Below are 17073 nucleotides of genomic sequence, written 5' to 3'. Positions count from 1 at the left end.
ATCATTTAGTGGATTTGGCCACTGAGTCGTTTTGTCATTCCTATTTTGAGATGTTTGTGCTGCGTTCAGTTTGGCCTGTCTATCTTGGTAGTGTTGAGTGCAAAGAGGAAGAACTCATCAATCAAACAAGACGCGTGGACTTAATTTTCATGGGAATTGTAGCAGTCCACTGAAAATAGTCCTTAGGAGCTTATTGCGGCCTGTGCTTTACCTTCTTCTGGGCTTTGACGTTGGCGTCTAGGCCTATTAGTAGCCCCTAGACCTCGGCTTCCGGGACCCTATTAGGACAACGCTAAGGCCATCAGTTTAACCCAATGGTGATATTGGCAGTGTCACAGGTGCCACCGAAGGGACTAGGTAGTTAACCTGAAGTTTTTATCATTCCACCGTCATTATACAGTACTATATGGTGTCTAAGCTCTATCCCATCGCTCCGCCATACGCTTCAACGACACTTCGAGGCTTCGAATACTTTCCAATGGGCACATATTGAATGTCATCGAATCCCATCGAGGACGGCCCTCCAAGCTCCAAACCCCTCGGAGTGTCTGTCCAACGGGGAGATGCCGCAATAGCTACAATGGTCACCCTCAGACCGTACTTGTATTCGGGTGTACCTAGGCCAGCACCTGTCTCGGAGTCGAGCAGCGCAATGAGATCAGGCACCGATGCCAGTACTGAAACTCGACCCTCGTGGTCTGTCGCCTCGACGAAGGCGTTTTCGTTCTTGAAGGGCACTTTGACGATCGCCGGCGACCCATCACTGAGAAGGCCATCGATCTCGACAATGCCGTACGTATGGCCCTTTTTCAGAACCCGCTCGACGCTCGTGATCTTGCCCTCGGCCAGGATTCTGGCGCTATCAGACCCACCGACTGCTTCGACTATTCTCTTCGCTTTGTCCGTTATATTCTTTTCCAGTGCCACTGCCCTGCCAATCCACCAGGCCAGGGAGACGGTGTTGACGATTGACTCTTCCTGTACGACCTTCGCCGTCTTGGGAGGACCCGCCATTCCTGCTCGACATCCCATCTCAACAGTGGCGGCACGCAGTGCGGCATCGACGAGCTTGTCTGTCCTGCTGGAGGTCATAGTCATGTACGATCCATCTCCACTTGCAATGGTTGCGGGCAAAAGTGCTTCTCCTCGAGCTGAGCCATAGACATTGACGGTCGTCTGCCATCCAGTTGGGTACGCTCTGCCCATATAGTCGGCATCGACACAAGGTACACCGTGGGCTGCCGCAACCTCAAGGTTAACGAGGCCGTTCGCACCGCCGATCTCCAGAGCTAGAAACCCTGCCACTGGTGGATAACCCATAACCCGTATGAGCTCATCATGAGCCTTATTGCATTCATTGGCCTCCATTCTCTCCATACTGACTTCAGGGCTTCCAAGACAGCCTGTCCAACCGACTGTGGCACTGTCTGGAAGGTCTGCTGGAGAGACCACCTTCACGGACCCCGGGTGTTTTTCAAGGCGTGCTCTGATCTTGAGATACTGTTGATAAGGCTCACCTCCACCTCCGCAACCGAGAATTTTGCACCCGTCCGAAATCCATTGAAGGTCAGTCATTGATATTGTCCACAACCCTCGCATGACTTCTGGTTGATAACTCCTGATATCGATCGATTCGACCGCTTCCGTTGAGGCTGCAGCGGTTATCGCTTGCCCATTGTTAGTCTCGGTCGTGAGCTCTTCTACTTCGTATGCTCCCATGGTCTCCAACTTTGAACTTCTGACTGTGTCAAGGACTCCCACTGCCCTGATGAGGATTCGTGCCTTGGCATCAACATACTGAATAGGGAGGATTGTGATCTCGGCAATCTCAATGGTATCTCTTCGAGCTCCATTGTCAACAGCAGCATTGATTGCCATTTCCATGACCGCATCCTGTGCCTGCTTCAAACTTTGATGGGAAGTATCTGCCACCGTGTCCACGACACCAGATACACGAGAGATGGCAGCGCCCACGGCATTCGCAACTTCTCCGCCCTTGACTTTCCGTACAGCGCGAACTCCAGCGAGAGGTTTGTCAGTGTCGATCAAGATGGCACCACCTCCCACAATCAGAACATCGATATCTCCTTTCTGCACCTTGGTACGATCGACCACCTCTTCCACGATCTGTCGCATCTCGTCCTTGGCTATCTTCACCGTATCAGGTGTAATATCCTTCAACCGAGCAGGTGATCCAAACCCTTCGAGTGGGTTTGACCCCGAAGGTGCGTGTAACTCAGATGCGGCTATGATATCGGTGGCCGTCAAGACATCGCCTCCGAAGAGCCGGGCTTTTCGTGGAAGTTCAAACCCGACACTATCGGGGCCAACAGTAAGACTGTCCCCTAATTTTCTTACGATGCTTCCACCCCCCAAGCCGATGCTCTCTACCGCGGGGAGAGCAAAGTTCGTGCGCACGCCGCCCACAAGGCTCATCAGTGAGCTCATTCTAGGAAGACCATTGGGTAGCAGCAAGCCACTGTCTGAAGTGGTACCGCCAATGTCGATCACCACAAGAGGTTCTTGACGTCCGGTATGTGCTTCTTCTGTTTCGGCATGGGCAGTCTTCCAGAGAAATTCCCCCCCACGAATTGAGTTTGTTGGGCCGGAGTTGAATGTGCGAATGGGGAGATCAATCGCATCCGGAGCGCTGAGTACACTGCCGTCATTCTGCGTGAGATACAGAGTGCAAGGGTTCCCTTGGAAGATATCTTGCATGGCTTTCTGAAACCCCGTGATAGTCTTCTCGGCAAGGGGTCTGAGAGCCGCGTTCAAGATGGCTGCATTTTCTCGAGCCAGAAAACCGACAGACGAAATCCGATGCGACAGTGTGATCCTCGGGCGGACGTTGAGACTTGATCGTTTGCATATCTCGGTCATTCTAGTCTGAATGAGATCCGCTGCCCTCGTCTCATGCGCCGAGTTTAGGGGTGAATATATTCCTGATATGACAACATTGAAAATACCGGCGGTCGCCAACTCCTCGGCCACACGTTTCAACTCGGTCTCGTCTAGTGGTGAGATCTCTGTGCCAGTGATCTGATGTCCGCCTTGACAAAAGAAAGGCCTGGATGAGATGAGTTGGCGCAAGTCCCCTGGAAAGTCAACAAAGGGTGGCACGCCGAGTCCGAATCCATCTTCGCCGCCTCCACAGAGCCGAACCACACCGACACGTTGAAGTGATGGTGACCGTTGGACGACAGCATTGACGAAATGTGTAGTCCCAATGATAACGCAGCTTATGGCGTCGAGAGGGACATTGCTTGTCGAGACAATTGCACGTACTGCCTCGGCAATACCAGTTGTTACATCTGGTGTTGTAGGCGCTTTGTGTGAGGCGATGATCTTTGTCGGCGACAGTGAGATTAGTACGGCATCGGTATTGGTCCCTGGGAAAGTGGTCGTGAGCAAGACGAAAGGTGGCAGCAAGTGGCTATCATCTCACCTCCAACATCAATTCCCACACGGTACTTGTGAAGCGCGTTGCCAACGTCGCCTATGCTACCCATGATTGCTCAATTGCTGTGGTCGTATCTCATTAGTTCAGGTCTTCCTCGAGCATGACAGACACGTTGATGTTGTCCGATTCCCTCTTCCTTTGTATCCCGCACCCTTTGATTCCGAGACGATTTGCTCTGTTCCTCAATCAGCCACAGTACTCAAATGGTTGGCCGATGATGCTCTGCTCGGTTAGATACGGAGTATTGTCCATCAGAGAAATGACTTTTCCCAGAGGTGCTGAATAGGCGGACTTGAGCGGCGACACCGTTAGATGGTGTCGTGAAGCCACCAATAGGCCGAAGTGCAAACTGGGCCCCTCTAGATTTGGGACTGCTGCAGGGCTTTCGGACTACTCAAGAGAGCGGAGCCTCAATCGAGAGCACTGTACGGTCGGCTAACAATCTGACCTCGGGTGGAAAGGTCATGCAGATCAACGGCCAGATTCTCCAAGCGGCATTCTACAGATCCTATCTTACACCAACAAGATGGGATTCTGGGCGGGTACTTGCTTATCACTGACCTGTTTTGAGAGCTCATCGATACATATCTAGACCATGCGGCTGTCCTCGTCTAATCAAGGCAGAACATCGCGTGGTCAACGCTTTGCCACGGATCGGCCAACTGTCTTGCGATATTGTCCTATTCGTTGCTGCTTATCTTTTGGTATCCAAAGGTAGAACAGTGTGTGGCCTGACGCGGACTCTCAGAGGAAACACTATCGGCCAACCTCGAAGCGATCCAAAATCACTATCCACGACTTCTACAAAAGACGAACCCCGACGTCGACATAAAAAAGTGTACGCTAGCATCTATGGATTTTATGACCCAAGTGTCTATGAACACATAACATACTCTTGTCACGAAACCCAGTGAGGACAGCTGCTAAACGTACAAACATGGCCATCAAACCCGCCGAACTTGCCATCCCCATTATCGACCTCGAGCCTATGCGCTCAGGCAGTCCCGAAGAGGTTCAAGAGACTGGTAAAAAAGTCTACGAGGCGTTTCGAGATGTGGGTTTTGCATACATCAAGAACCACGGCCTTCCACAAACAATTCTCGATCAAGCATTTGAATGGGTATGTTTGGATTTTCCTTTTACGTCTTCTGCTTTGTCGGAGCACCACCATCCTCACCTGACTTTTGCCTGACATGAACGCCCGACAGAGTTCAAGATTCTTCTCGCTCCCTCAAGAGGACAAAGACAAAGCTCCTCACCCGCCTTACGGCTGGTGGCACCGAGGTTATTCTGGGATCGGTCGTGAGAAGGTTGTACAGATGGTCTTTGATCAAGATTCGATCGCCGATCTACGAAAGTGCCCTGATTTCAAGGAGTCATTCGAACTCGGCCGTGAAGACGACGAACACACTCCCAACATCTGGTTCCCCGAGGAGGTTCTACCGGGGTTTCGTAAATTCATGACCGGATTCTTCGAGACATGCTACAAGGTGGAACTCGACTTGTTGAAGGCCATCGCTTTAGGGATGGACCTCCCGGAGGATTTCTTTCGTGAATACCACACGAAAAAGGACAACCAGATTCGGTTGTTGCACTATCCACCCGTTGAGGCCGAACTCCTCCGCGATGGCAAGATGGAACGTATCGCCGCCCACTCGGACTTCGGAACCATGACTCTTTTGTTTCAGGATCAGGTCGGTGGTCTCGAGGTGGAGGATATGCACGAAAAGGGCAAATTCAATCCTGCCCCTTTTGTGCCTGGTACGATCGTGGTGAACATCGGTGATTTCTTGCAACGTTGGAGCAACGACACTCTCAAGTCCACATTACACCGAGTCAGGGCACCACCAATGACCGTGGAAGGAATGACGAAAGCAAGGTACTCGATTCCGTACTTTGTCACGGCGGACAGGGACAAGACCGTGGATTGTTTGCCAGGGTGCTATGATGAAAAAGCAAGACCCAAGAAATACGAACCTATCAATGCGAGGGAGTATATCGAGATGAGGTTGAATGCTACGTACTGAACCCGGTATCTAGGCGAGGTGTTTTACTCTGTACGGAGTATGTAGTGTGTATCAGGCATGGAGAGGAGGAGATTGGGTCGTGTATTGCTCAGTTGCCTATTGCTCATGGTTTACTAGATAGGTTTTTGGTGGGCAATTTCTTTCACTTGTGTGAATCTTACGACGTGACGATGTCTTTTTTTTCTCTTTCATAATCTCAATATGTCTGTAGCAGTATATTCCGTAACAAGAATATGAAGATCAATAGGAATGTGCGTGTGCTACGATTTTCTTTCGACTGTAATTCAAAATTACGTGATGCAATGTGATGGTTATTTCCGGCATCTACTGTGCTCTCACGTCGGCAATTCGAAAAGTCTTCTTCATACTCGAGCCAATGTCGATCACTATCTCTAATAGTAGCTAGCATGGCAGATGTATGACCACTGTCATGGAGAAACGGTTTCCCAACTACACCCTGAACTCAGCAGCTAGACAGACACAGTGGCTGCAACTCCGACCCCGTGGTGCTTCTCGTTGACCTCCTCATCGACGAATTCACCACCTTTGCCGGCGCCGGCGCCAATCCGTGATCCGGGCCGATGCTGCTGCTCGAGACCCGAAAGAACTTCATCCACAAACGGGGCTTCCTGGCCAAGTCCGTAGGGAGGGAAGAAATAATTCAAGACCCAGAAAACAGCAAAACTCATTGCCAAGCCGACGATAAAGGTCAGATTGTACAAGCGGATCCAACCCGTGAATGATGAGTCGGTGACGTTGTCGACGGTACCAACCAGGCCGGCTTTTTGAGACGAAGAAAAGGCGTCAGTATTCGAAACTGAGGTCTAGGAAACCAAATCGCCACATCTAGACACTGGGGGGCAAAGAAAAGTAGTCAACTCACGCAACAATGGCCAGACGCCGGAAAGGAAAGCCACGATGGCACGCCAATTGACACCCTTGTTGAACCAATAAATTGAGGAAGAGTCGCCGGTGTAAAGATCATTGAGTTTCAGTTTCCTTCGACGGACGAGGTGGTAGTCGGCCAACATGACTCCCCTAAACAGTACGGATTCAAATGGTCAGTCTCCAAGGGCATGGCTTTGGTATAACATTCGCACTGTGAGAGTAGACATACGTAGCTGGTGCCATGAATACTCCGAATCCGCTCAAGACCTTGAGAAACTTGTCTGCGGTGCTGAGTAGTTGCCACGGTTGAGTTGCGATGCCGATACAGGCCATGATATAGCTCCCCCTTCGGATGTTGATGTATTTGGGCCAGAGACCGGCCATGTCCATACCGGTCGAGACGGAGTTTAACACAACAGAGATCTAAAAACAACCATCAACAAGTCCCGTTAGCACCTAGAAGACGGAGTACTGGGGGTTTTTGAACGTACCGCTAGTTGAGAGCTGACAAGTCCCAAGCTTGCAAAAAAGACTCCCGCTCTAGATCTTGGGCTGGAATGGTACTCATCTTGGATGTCGGCTAGTAGGTAGATTGGATTCCAAACGATTTCACCGTCAAGAATATCGGCCGAGGCACTGGTGACTATGATCCCAATGATGGCCGTAACCGCGATGGTGATGGGCGCGGCAACCATCTGAGATACCGTAGGGGCGAATTTGCGATTGGCGTAACGAGTCCAGTCCGACTGGCCCAACGTCCCGGCTCCCCAGGCACCGAGGATGGCCGTGATGCCGAACATAAAGGCCCAACCGGTGTTCTCGGCATGTCCTGGTTCGTGGAACATACTCCCTGCGCCTCCAGCATTATGCACAGCCCTGGCAGATGTTGTCGTTAAATCTGTACGTGGGAACTAAGGATAGTAGAGTGGGAAAGGAGTACCAACCATATCAGTAGACCAATGCAGGATCCTGCAAACAGGAAAAAGGAGATGGCAAAGGGGACTTGAAGTCGTTCAGGAGGTACGAGGACGAGCGGGATAAAGGCCAGCATCCATATGACTAGTCCGATAAAGTCTTTGGTCAGGAGATGGGAACCTTCACTGAAGAAGTTTTTCATGTTGGCGAAGCCTGTGATACCATGATTATTATACTGAGCAACACCATGGGAGCTGTGGATGGGTAGAACAAGAGAATCGTACCTGGAATGATAGCGCCCCACAACACTCGTGTCGCTTGGCCTCCCCAGTAAGCTTGCATGCCAAACCTGCGGAACCATCAGGCGTTAATGGCAGATCCTGTCGGCGCCGACAAAGATGGTAGATGACGGGGAAGCAAGCCGGCTTACCACATGCAAGCGACAAACACTCGAAGTACGACGGGAAAATATGACCCGTTCATACCCCATGAGAACCGAGAAGACACGGTGAATCCAATGTGATGTGTTTCACCCATCCAGCCGCAGGCCACAGCCAACAAACCAGTGAGTATACCTCCGACAATCTACCCATCCTTCACATCAGCCTCACCGAGCAGGCAGAGTAGAATAACGACCCAACGTACCACAACGCCAATGGCCTGCTGGGGACTGAGCCCAAAGGCGAGAAGAGTACTTCCTGTCGACCACGCCGAGATACACGAGCCGGAAACAGTCCAGTATCCTGCCAACAGTCAGCCCTTTGGCCTTCTAAGGTCATTTCTTGTTGTATAAGTAGACTTCTCCCGTACCACAATATCCCCAAATACCCCAGGTTCGTCTCTCCGGAGGCATTGGAATCAAGTCTCGATTGCACCATCTAGTGTTGTCGTAGTAGGAGTCTTCATCCTTGGGTCTGGCAACGACAATATCAGTCAGTCAGGTTCAGAGGGCGACATTCCCAACTCATTCATAGCCCGTTTAACATGGTTACAACTTACACCTGAAGCTGCACCTTTAACTGTTCCCACTTGTGGCCCATAATTGTAGTTGTCCTTCGCACCGACCCTAGTTGCAATGGGACACTGCGCAGAGGTTTGGGGGTCCTCTTGAAGTGCAAAATGTTACACAATAGCGTGGTCAAAGTTGACTCTAGAATGGGGCAAATTCCTCTGGGGAGAAGTTGCTTATACATACTCCTCCATATGTGGGCTATCAGTGAGACGTTGGTCTAGGCGGGGGCATTCGTACAGGATTGCAAAGTAGGCCGATCGTGACGAACCCAGAGAAGAAACTCCATTCTCCGGACAGGGGTTCGTAGTTCGTGGTAGTTGACCGATGATAGCAACCACACATGAGTTGGCCGATCAGACTTGCTAAATTGCTAGTAATGTTTGATTGGCTTGTTAACAGTACATTGCCGAACTGGAGTCACTCCGCATATCAGCGTGGTACTTGCAGAATTCCCACCAAACATACTCGTACTAAATGTATGGCGCCAACATCGGGGGAGGGTCTGTGGACCGAACAAGATGCACCGAGAACATGTTGATATCGGCCGTCGAGGAGAAAATATCCATCTCGGCCTGCAGGTCTCATGAAGATCCGGGACCACGAGACTGCATTATCTCTAGATCCGCATGATTAGCGACCAAGATTATTATCGTCCAAGGACTGTCCATTGTTCTTTGCTGACACGGTTGGGGATATACATTTGTGCATGTAACGACTTTGATAGTATCCGTGTGTTCATCAAAGAAACCATTCAATATCGCCGGCAGTCATGACTTCCCTAAACCACACGTCGCAGACATTCACCTTGAACACCGGATCTGAGATTCCAGCGATCGGACTTGGAACCTGGAAGTCTCCGCCAGACTTGGTCCGTAAAGCAGTATGCCATGCGATTCAAAAAGGATACCGACATATAGATACAGCATTGAATTATCAAAATGAGGTCGAGGTTGGTCAGGGTATTCGGGATTCGGGAGTGCCGCGGAAGCAACTTTGGGTGACAACTAAGCTCGACAATCCCTGGCACCACAGGGTTCGCGAGGGCTTTGAAAAGTCACTGAGCGATCTGGGAATCGAGTATATCGACCTGTATCTAGTACACTTTCCCTGCTCGACTGATCCTTCCGATCCTTCCAAGCACTTGCCAGACTGGGACTTTGTGAAGACATGGTAAGGTTGCTTTATGTTGAGTTTGTGCAATATTTGAGAGCTGACTGGAGGTCAAGGCAAGAGATGCAGAAGCTGCTGAGTACCGGGAAAGTCAAGAATATCGGTGTATCGAATTTTCAGATCCGTCACCTTGAAAAGCTCCTCAACGATCCATCCTGCAAGGTAGTGCCGGCAGTCAATCAGATTGAGTTGCATCCAGCGAATCCATCGTACGTTGACACTTTGTTTTGCCTGGCGCTTCAATCTAACCCATTCGACAGGTCTAGGTTACTGGAGTATTGCAGATCAAAGTCGATTCACTGCACTGCGTACTCTTGCCTCGGAGGAGCAACTGATAATCCACTTTTCGCTGATCCTGTATTATCGAGAATAGCAGGCACAACCAAGAAAACACCAGCACAGATCCTGTAAGTTTTCACATCCATGGTAAATATTGGAGTCCACTGACAATCGCCAAAGACTCATGTGGGGCTTGCTGAGAGGAACAAGCATAATTCCAAAGAGCGTAACCTTTTCCAGGATCGAGGGGAACTTCGCCTTGGACGGCTGGACATTGAACAAGGATGAGATGGAAGCTTTGTCGGCAATCAAGACTCGGTTCAAGGCCGTCAATGATTCCTGGATGCCGATTAAGGTATTCTTTGGGGACGATGAGTGACTTTGTTAGAGAATATCGTCAAACCTCTCATGGCTAGATGAAGAATGCTACTGAGAATGCATAACCATGTTCATTATCTCATTCATTCATGTCATAACATGGTCATACCCTGTTCGACGCAAAGGGGAACTGTAGACGATCTCAAAGTAGAGTATACTGCTCGGACTACGCTCAAGGTGATGTACTCACGACGCTGCCGGCCGTGTATGATCCAGAAGCTGAACCTCTTCTCATGATCTTTGCTGCCTGGGTGAAAAAGGAATCGATTCGCAATGCCACTGGTCGAATCAGACATACTGACTCTTCATCCACGTACTCGCCTATTCGTTGAAGTGATTCATGGAACCGCTCTAGAAGTCGGAAAGTGGCACGGACTTGCTCCGGATTAGAAGATAGGAGGAAAACGTAGATCAGAAAATTGCCGATCAGGATGAGTTGAGAACGTCCATCTAGAGAGAGTCAGCGCAGTCACCAGTCTTGGGCATGGAAATCAGCAGGCAGGCTTACGTCGACCCCAGAATGCTCGAAGATCTTCTGGAGTGAGTCCGTCCATAAAGGCAAGAAAGACGCCGACTTGACCCATTGCCGCACCAAAGTAGCGTTGAAGGGATGATTTTGGACTGTATTTTGCTACCATAGACGCCGGTGTCATCAATGCTCGGAACAGGATGATTTGAACGGCAAAGTATGCCAGATGTAGGGGGCCTGAAACAGAATTAGCCTGAGACGGAAACGAGAAGTTTGTGACAACAATGTTGACAGCGTACCGTTGTTTTGGAAGCTGTGCGTGCTGCTGTTGTAGCCCATCGTTACGCAATGCGGAACGAGGGAATGCCAGGATTGGAGACGCCGTTGAATGTCGACAAGCTTGGTCTCCTGTTCTGAAGGATTGATCATCATGTCACGATAACTTTCATCGAAACTATCAGCAAAGTATTAGTCTTCTTCCGATGATATGGTGACATAAGGGCTCAGTACAAAGATGTTTCGAGTACTGTGTGTAATATCTGCGTCAATTTCACCATCTCAAGAAATCGTGCTGCAGTAGAGGCATCGAAAAGAGTACTTGTCTCATCAACCATATCTGCGAGGTCTTCTGGAACATCTTCATCAACTTGCAGGTCATTCATGTTGAGTTCTGCGGTTGTGTATGAAGCTCGATATATATGAGGTGGATTACCATGTGACACAGATGTCCACATGTCTGTCACGTAAGTTGACCACCATAACTTTTTCCGCAGACTTTTCTCCCATGGAGCAATATTCCAGTCTGATGGATCCCGGTGAAGACCAACCATTTGCGCGCATGAAACTGCTAGACCGGAAAGTGTCCATAATCGCGGGGTCTCGAATGTGGTGTTGTTAGCCGCCTTCTCGTGAATCATCAGTAGGCAAGCCTGAGTCCTCCAAAGATTGGGAGCTTCAAGTTCCCTTTCCAGAGAGGCCTGAGCAGCTTGAAACAGTTCGTATTGTTCAAAATTTCGGGTCACTGTTTTCAGCACAGGATCTTGGTTCCAGAAGACGCCTCCCATACCATAGATCGCGCCTCGAAGAGACGCAGGAATGCTCAGCCTATCTTCTTTATAGGCGCGAAGAAAACGCACTTTCGACACAACACAATTAACGGTGTGGACATGCTTGAAATATAGTCGAACCAGGTCTGGACCATACGGCTCTACCACAGATTCTATCAGCCGAGAAGCTTCATCCTTGATCCGGTTATCGTATGGCATAAACCAATCTCGGAGAATGAAGAAGTGTACCGGAGGTGTACCGCGTTCAAAGTCCCCAGGATGCACTTGCATAATGTCTCCAGCGATACGATTCGACTCGTTCATGATGACAGATCGGAAAGAAGCGAGGAGATTTGCATCTTGTTCGGAGCAAAGACCCAGAGAGTGGGCTGTCATGTCCTTTCCGTCTTCTAGTGTTTGGACGACAGGCTCTCCGACTTGGGGTTCGTGGCTGTTAACAGCTATGAAGCCACTTCTGGGTTGATCACCTCTGATATCTATGCTCCGCAAGTACGCAGTAGGCGAATAGAGAGACGCGCGACCAGTTTCGCTAGGACTGGTTTGCATCGATGGGATGCTGTCGAGAGGAGAGGTAGAGTTGCCATCTGACATCACCGTGTGCGATACTTCCTCATCGTGAGGTTTGTTGCTTTTTCTAGGCTGACGCTCTTGAAGTGATTCAGGGGTGAACTCGCAGGTTACATTTCTCCCTTTGCAGAAAAGGCCTTCCCGATGCCGAGTAAGTCTCGAATCCAAATGGTTGATGCCTCAGGCTACTCACATGGAGGCTGCTCTTCTATCACACATGCTGTCTTTCGCTTTCGACATACATCGCAGGGGCGGCTTTTGCGACTTCGCCACTGTCTGGAACTGCCAAACTCACTTTGTATCTTGAAGCGCCGTCTCCGAGGAGCTTGATCGTCCTCCTGCATCGTAATACTGTCATTGACAATGAGCCAGCTCTTTGAGTACCAGAATAATTTCAAGTTTCATGGTCACAATACATTCAACGAAGAGACATGGGAATATCTTATCGATCACAGGTGGCTTGTCGATAAGCAGCAGTAGAATACGACTATGTGACCGTCTCCGTTCAAAATGCCAAGAACACTGCCTTTGACCCGCCAAGAGATCGCGTCGGACTGTCACTTTACGCGTCCTGCGCGTTGCAAAGTCCAAAGGGCGACGCTATATTGATATGCTGCGTATGTTGTAGCGACGGCGTATTGCACTGTATAGACATCGCCATGGCATCGAGACCAGAACTCAAGGTATGCCTCTCCGGGACGATCCCCTCTTTCTCAAGTCTAACGCAACATAGGTCGACGATGAGGGTGGCTTCATCCGCACCTTTCGTTCCCTACCCGCAAAGCCAGATGGAACTAGTACAATCCGTGTCTTCGACAGAACGGATTGGTACTCGGCTCATGGCGAGGATGCAGAATTCATTGCACGAACAGTGTACAAAACCACTGCTGTCCTCCGAAACCTGGGCCGCAGCGAAAATGCGCTTCCCAGCGTGACGATGACCACCACAGTCTTCCGCAACCTACTCCGTGAAGCACTCTTCAAGTTGGGCCAAAGAGTAGAGATCTGGGAAGCCAGCGGTAAGGGACAATGGAAACTGGCTCGAGAAGCAAGCCCTGGAAATTTGCAGGCTGTGGAGGAAGAGCTGGGTTCAGGCATAGACAGTCAAGGTGATAGTGCACCAATCATTCTTGCCGTTAAAGTCAGCGCGAAGACGGGAGAGGCCAGAAATGTGGGAGTATGTTTCGCAGATGCAAGCGTCAGAGAACTTGGTGTCAGCGAATTTCTCGATAATGACCTTTACTCAAATTTCGAAAGTCTGCTCATTCAGCTTGGAGTCAAGGAGTGTGTCATTGCAAGCGACGGACAGAAGAAGGACCCTGAGCTCACGAAAATACGACAGATAGCCGATTCATGTGGCGTTGCAATCTCTGAAAGAGCTGCTAGCGACTATGGAACCAAAGATATCGAGCAAGACCTGTCTAGATTGCTCAAAGGCGAAAATTCTATGGGGTTGCTGCCACAGACTGATCTCAAGCTTGCTATGGCCAGTGCCGCTGCACTGATCAAGTACCTTGGTGTGATGACAGATCCCAGCAACTTCGGTCAGTACCGACTCTACCAGCACGACCTGAGTCACTTCATGAAGCTCGACGCGGCTGCTCTAAGAGCACTCAACCTCATGCCTGGTCCTCGAGATGGTGCGAAGAGCATGAGCTTATTCGGTCTTCTCAACCATTGTAAGACACCCATCGGAGGTCGTCTACTGGCACAGTGGCTGAAGCAACCGCTGATGGGCCTGGAGGCGATCGAGACGAGACAACAACTTGTGGAAGCTTTCGTAACAGACACCGAACTCCGACAGACGATGCAAGAGGAACATCTACGCTCCATCCCCGACCTGTATCGCCTTGCGAAGAAATTTCAACGTAAGATGGCCAACCTCGAAGATGTTGTGCGTGCCTATCAAGTCGTCATTAGACTCCCAGGTTTCATTGAAGCCTTAGAGACCGTTGTGGACGAGCAATATCAGATACCCTTGGAGGCACAGTACACTTCGAAATTGAAAGAGTTGTCGAACTTTCTAGGCAAGCTTGCAGAGATGGTCGAGACCACAGTCGACCTCGATGCATTAGACCGACACGAATTCATCATCAAACCAGAATTTGATGATAAATTGAGAACGATTAGAACCAAACTCGATCAACTCAAGAACAGTATGGATAGTGAGCACCGCCGAGCGGGCAAAGATCTCAACCAAGATTTGGACAAGAAACTCTTCCTGGAGAATCACCGAGTCCACGGCTATTGTTTCAGACTTACTCGTACTGAAGCTGGATGCATACGCAATAAACCATTGTACAAAGAGATCTCGACTCAAAAGAACGGAGTATATTTTACGACCTCAAAATTGCAAGAACTAAGAAGGGAGCACGACCAACTTTCCGCTGCATATAACCGAACGCAAGGCTCACTTGTCTCCGAGGTGGTCTCAGTGGCGTCATCATATACACCGGTCATCGAACAACTCGCTGCTATCATCGCCCACCTGGATGTAGTTGTGAGCCTGGCACATGTATCGGTGCACGCACCCGCCGCTTACGTTCGGCCTAAGATGCACGAGCGTGGAACTGGCGACACCATCTTGAAAGAAGCCCGACACCCATGTATGGAAGCTCAGGATGATATCAATTTCATCACCAATGATGTGGAGCTGAAACGAGAAGAGTCACGATTCTTGATTATCACCGGTCCAAATATGGGCGGCAAATCTACCTACATTCGTACCATTGGGTGTATTGCGTTGATGGCCCAGATTGGTTGCTTTGTACCCTGTTCCGAGGCAGAATTGACCATCTTTGATTGCATACTTGCCCGTGTTGGCGCCTCAGACTCTCAACTCAAGGGTGTCTCAACGTTCATGGCCGAAATGCTTGAGACAGCGAACATCTTGAAAAGTGCTACCCGAGACTCGCTGATCATTATTGATGAACTCGGCCGAGGGACGAGCACCTACGATGGATTCGGTTTGGCTTGGGCCATTAGTGAGGAAATCGTGGCTCAAATTGGCGCTTTTGGATGCTTTGCAACACATTTCCATGAACTGACTGCTCTGGCTGACAAATACCCAAACGCAGTCAAGAACTTACACGTAGTGGCTTTTGTGGACCAGGCTACCAGCAACACCGCCTCTGAACGAAGAGAGGTCACCCTGCTATACAGAGTGGAAGCGGGAATCAGTGACCAGAGCTTCGGTATTCACGTCGCTGAACTAGTGAGATTTCCAGAGAAGGTGGTCAACATGGCACGCCGGAAGGCTGAAGAACTGGAAGATTTCTCGGCTGTGACTGGGGAACAGAAGAAAGAGCAGTACTCCAAGGAAGATGCTGAGGAAGGAAGTAAGCTGCTCAAAGCCATGCTAAAGAATTGGAAGGGCCAAATCGAGGGACGAGAGATGAGTAAGGATGAAAAGCTCCAGCTCATGAGGGACTTGGTCAAAGGCGATTCCACCTTGATGGCCAACCCCTTCTTTCAATCTATCAAGGCGCTGTGAAGAGTTGGCAGAAAGCCCTTGAATTCGATGAGCAAGGTGTATGGCGACAGACAGGTGTTTTTGATGAGGATATTGACACGAAAAGGTGTACTCGGAAAGGGTTTGACATCGTTTATAGGCTGGTAGCCTGCTTGGTATGTACAGTACTCCAAGTGATGCCTGAGTGATATAATCCAAGCTACTTTTGTGTTCCATCTTATGCGTTCTTGACGTTACTCCGTACATCATCGTCTCCGCCCCGGTCCTGAGCTCGTCTGGCAGCGACATCTTCTGGGCCTTCGCCGGCCTCTCCTTGGTCAAAGTCTCCAGCTTTCGTGGGTCTTCCTGTACCCTTTACGGTACCTCCACCCTCCTCTGGAGGAATTTCGCGGTTGTTCCCTGCTCCTGAGACCTTGCTGCCGTATTCAGCGGTGCTGCCAGGGAATTTATTGGTAACAGATTGGTCAATGCCCGATTCGACGGCTTATAGAGTGTCAGACGAGACCTGCTGAGGTGGACGAGGGCCATTTACTGCTGACACTGCCTCCATGGACAGTCTTCCCTCCAAAACCACCGTCTTGAGCTCCATGCTTGAGCTTGTCTGAGGCAAGATCTTGCTCAGCCTGCTTGGCAATATCCATCAGGTCCTGGCCCTTGTACTGTTCAGACATTGTGATCGTATCAAGAGAGGAGTAGACTAAAGGGGTTACGGCTGGATAGTTCGGTACGGTATGGCTGCCAGGGGGCGAGAGTGTGGTAGTCCTTTGTGAAGTTTTCGCAAGAGAACATATGTCATTAAGCAATTCCAATGTCACATTTTGTACTTATAATCAGAGAAAATATCAAATTCTTCTGTGATGTCACGAAGATTCAAGTTACATCATGGTGGACAAGGCTGGAGTCTGTGATATAGTCGCTGAATACGGTTTAGTGTCTTACGACGAGGCCGATCGACAAGGCTAAAGAACAATGCGACCGCGTTTCCAGCATTTCTCTCGCAATCAATTTCGAACAAACAACAAATCGGTGTGAACTATAGCTACCTATAGGATGAACCTGAGCTTACCATTCTCAATTCGACTCCGATTATCCCTTTAGGTAGGCTGACACGATGTCATATTTGAAGGGTCATGTCTCGATACGATGGTCAATTCTGCGCTGCACTTTCCGTGTATCAGTGAAGTGGTCACCACCTGGTTGTGAATGCCGTCGCATTATCTATCGTCTGCCACAATGGAAAACTTGTCCAAAGTGATATTCATATTGCACAGAAATCCAGTGAGTCTATTGAGTGAGCTGATCATAATAGTATCAAATTTTCCTCAACCTCCACGTCTCTGAATGCGGAAATGGAAGGTACGGCTGTTCA

At 49.8% G+C, this 17073-nt stretch overlaps 6 protein-coding genes across 7 annotated transcripts; 2 read left to right on the top strand and 4 right to left on the bottom strand.

The window, feature by feature from the left end:
* Positions 1–420: 420 nt before the first annotated feature.
* PV06_10397 (uncharacterized protein) lies at positions 421–3509 on the bottom strand (the record flags this gene model as incomplete). The annotated part of the gene is made up of 2 exons (XM_016411947.1): positions 421–3389; positions 3446–3509. 2 exons carry the CDS (start codon positions 3507–3509, stop codon positions 421–423), a joined length of 3033 nt encoding a protein of 1010 aa, XP_016257567.1.
* A 668-nt stretch (positions 3510–4177) lies between these two features.
* Positions 4178–5698, top strand: PV06_10396 (uncharacterized protein). The gene is made up of 2 exons (XM_016411946.1): positions 4178–4580; positions 4669–5698. The coding sequence occupies exons 1-2, from the start codon at positions 4398–4400 to the stop codon at positions 5485–5487; spliced, it is 1002 nt and encodes a 333-aa protein (XP_016257566.1). The 5' UTR covers positions 4178–4397; the 3' UTR covers positions 5488–5698.
* Positions 5699–5837: 139 nt separating this feature from the next.
* PV06_10395 lies at positions 5838–8339 on the bottom strand. Of its 2 annotated transcripts, XM_016411944.1 has the most exons (10): positions 8290–8339; positions 8101–8204; positions 7936–8033; positions 7721–7875; positions 7575–7639; positions 7320–7503; positions 6867–7251; positions 6605–6798; positions 6371–6525; positions 5838–6268 (listed from the first exon to the last, which is right to left on the bottom strand). In XM_016411944.1, exons 1-10 carry the CDS (start codon positions 8328–8330, stop codon positions 5958–5960), a joined length of 1692 nt encoding a protein of 563 aa, XP_016257564.1. In that variant the 5' UTR covers positions 8331–8339; the 3' UTR covers positions 5838–5957. The 2 variants fall into 2 exon arrangements, with proteins under 2 accessions (XP_016257564.1, XP_016257565.1); XM_016411945.1 differs by having other exon boundaries at positions 6371–6798.
* Positions 8340–10231: 1892 nt separating this feature from the next.
* Positions 10232–12683, bottom strand: PV06_10394 (uncharacterized protein). The gene is made up of 5 exons (XM_016411943.1): positions 12426–12683; positions 11109–12369; positions 10898–11052; positions 10638–10835; positions 10232–10579 (listed from the first exon to the last, which is right to left on the bottom strand). Exons 1-5 carry the CDS (start codon positions 12574–12576, stop codon positions 10302–10304), a joined length of 2043 nt encoding a protein of 680 aa, XP_016257563.1. The 5' UTR covers positions 12577–12683; the 3' UTR covers positions 10232–10301.
* A 208-nt stretch (positions 12684–12891) lies between these two features.
* PV06_10393 (DNA mismatch repair protein msh-2) lies at positions 12892–15807 on the top strand (the record flags this gene model as incomplete). The annotated part of the gene is made up of 2 exons (XM_016411942.1): positions 12892–12915; positions 12966–15807. The coding sequence occupies 2 exons, from the start codon at positions 12892–12894 to the stop codon at positions 15723–15725; spliced, it is 2784 nt and encodes a 927-aa protein (XP_016257562.1). The 3' UTR covers positions 15726–15807.
* Positions 15808–15827: 20 nt separating this feature from the next.
* PV06_10392 (uncharacterized protein) lies at positions 15828–16519 on the bottom strand. Its single transcript, XM_016411941.1, has 2 exons — positions 16237–16519; positions 15828–16187 (listed from the first exon to the last, which is right to left on the bottom strand). Exons 1-2 carry the CDS (start codon positions 16373–16375, stop codon positions 15922–15924), a joined length of 405 nt encoding a protein of 134 aa, XP_016257561.1. The 5' UTR covers positions 16376–16519; the 3' UTR covers positions 15828–15921.
* Between the last annotated feature and the right edge of the window lie 554 nt (positions 16520–17073).

The sequence above is a fragment of the Exophiala oligosperma genome (assembly GCF_000835515.1).
Source record: "Exophiala oligosperma strain CBS 72588 unplaced genomic scaffold supercont1.13, whole genome shotgun sequence".
In the NCBI taxonomy this organism is placed as follows: domain Eukaryota; kingdom Fungi; phylum Ascomycota; class Eurotiomycetes; order Chaetothyriales; family Herpotrichiellaceae; genus Exophiala; species Exophiala oligosperma.
The sequence above is the reverse complement of the archived record's forward strand: the minus strand, read 5'-3'. Positions and strand labels throughout refer to the sequence as shown.

Excerpts from the sequence above, each read along its gene's own strand:
- PV06_10396 (XM_016411946.1), top strand. The coding sequence starts at position 4,398 with ATGGCCATCAAACCCGCCGAACTTGCCATCCCCATTATCGACCTCGAG. Across the intron at positions 4,581-4,668 it reads TCGATCAAGCATTTGAATGG|AGTTCAAGATTCTTCTCGCT; the intron begins GTATGTTTGGAT and ends AACGCCCGACAG.
- PV06_10395 (XM_016411944.1), bottom strand. The coding sequence starts at position 8,330 with ATGGGCCACAAGTGGGAACAGTTAAAGGTGCAGCTTCAGGT. Across the intron at positions 7,640-7,720 it reads GTGTTTGTCGCTTGCATGTG|GTTTGGCATGCAAGCTTACT; the intron begins GTAAGCCGGCTT and ends ATGGTTCCGCAG. Across the intron at positions 7,252-7,319 it reads TGCATTGGTCTACTGATATG|GGCTGTGCATAATGCTGGAG; the intron begins GTTGGTACTCCT and ends AACATCTGCCAG.
- PV06_10394 (XM_016411943.1), bottom strand. The coding sequence starts at position 12,576 with ATGCAGGAGGACGATCAAGCTCCTCGGAGACGGCGCTTCAAGATACAA. Across the intron at positions 12,370-12,425 it reads GATAGAAGAGCAGCCTCCAT|GCCTTTTCTGCAAAGGGAGA; the intron begins GTGAGTAGCCTG and ends GGCATCGGGAAG. Across the intron at positions 11,053-11,108 it reads ACAGTACTCGAAACATCTTT|TTTCGATGAAAGTTATCGTG; the intron begins GTACTGAGCCCT and ends CTTTGCTGATAG.
- PV06_10392 (XM_016411941.1), bottom strand. The coding sequence starts at position 16,375 with ATGTCTGAACAGTACAAGGGCCAGGACCTGATGGATATTGCCAAGCAG. Across the intron at positions 16,188-16,236 it reads CCATGGAGGCAGTGTCAGCA|CCGTCGAATCGGGCATTGAC; the intron begins GTAAATGGCCCT and ends ACACTCTATAAG.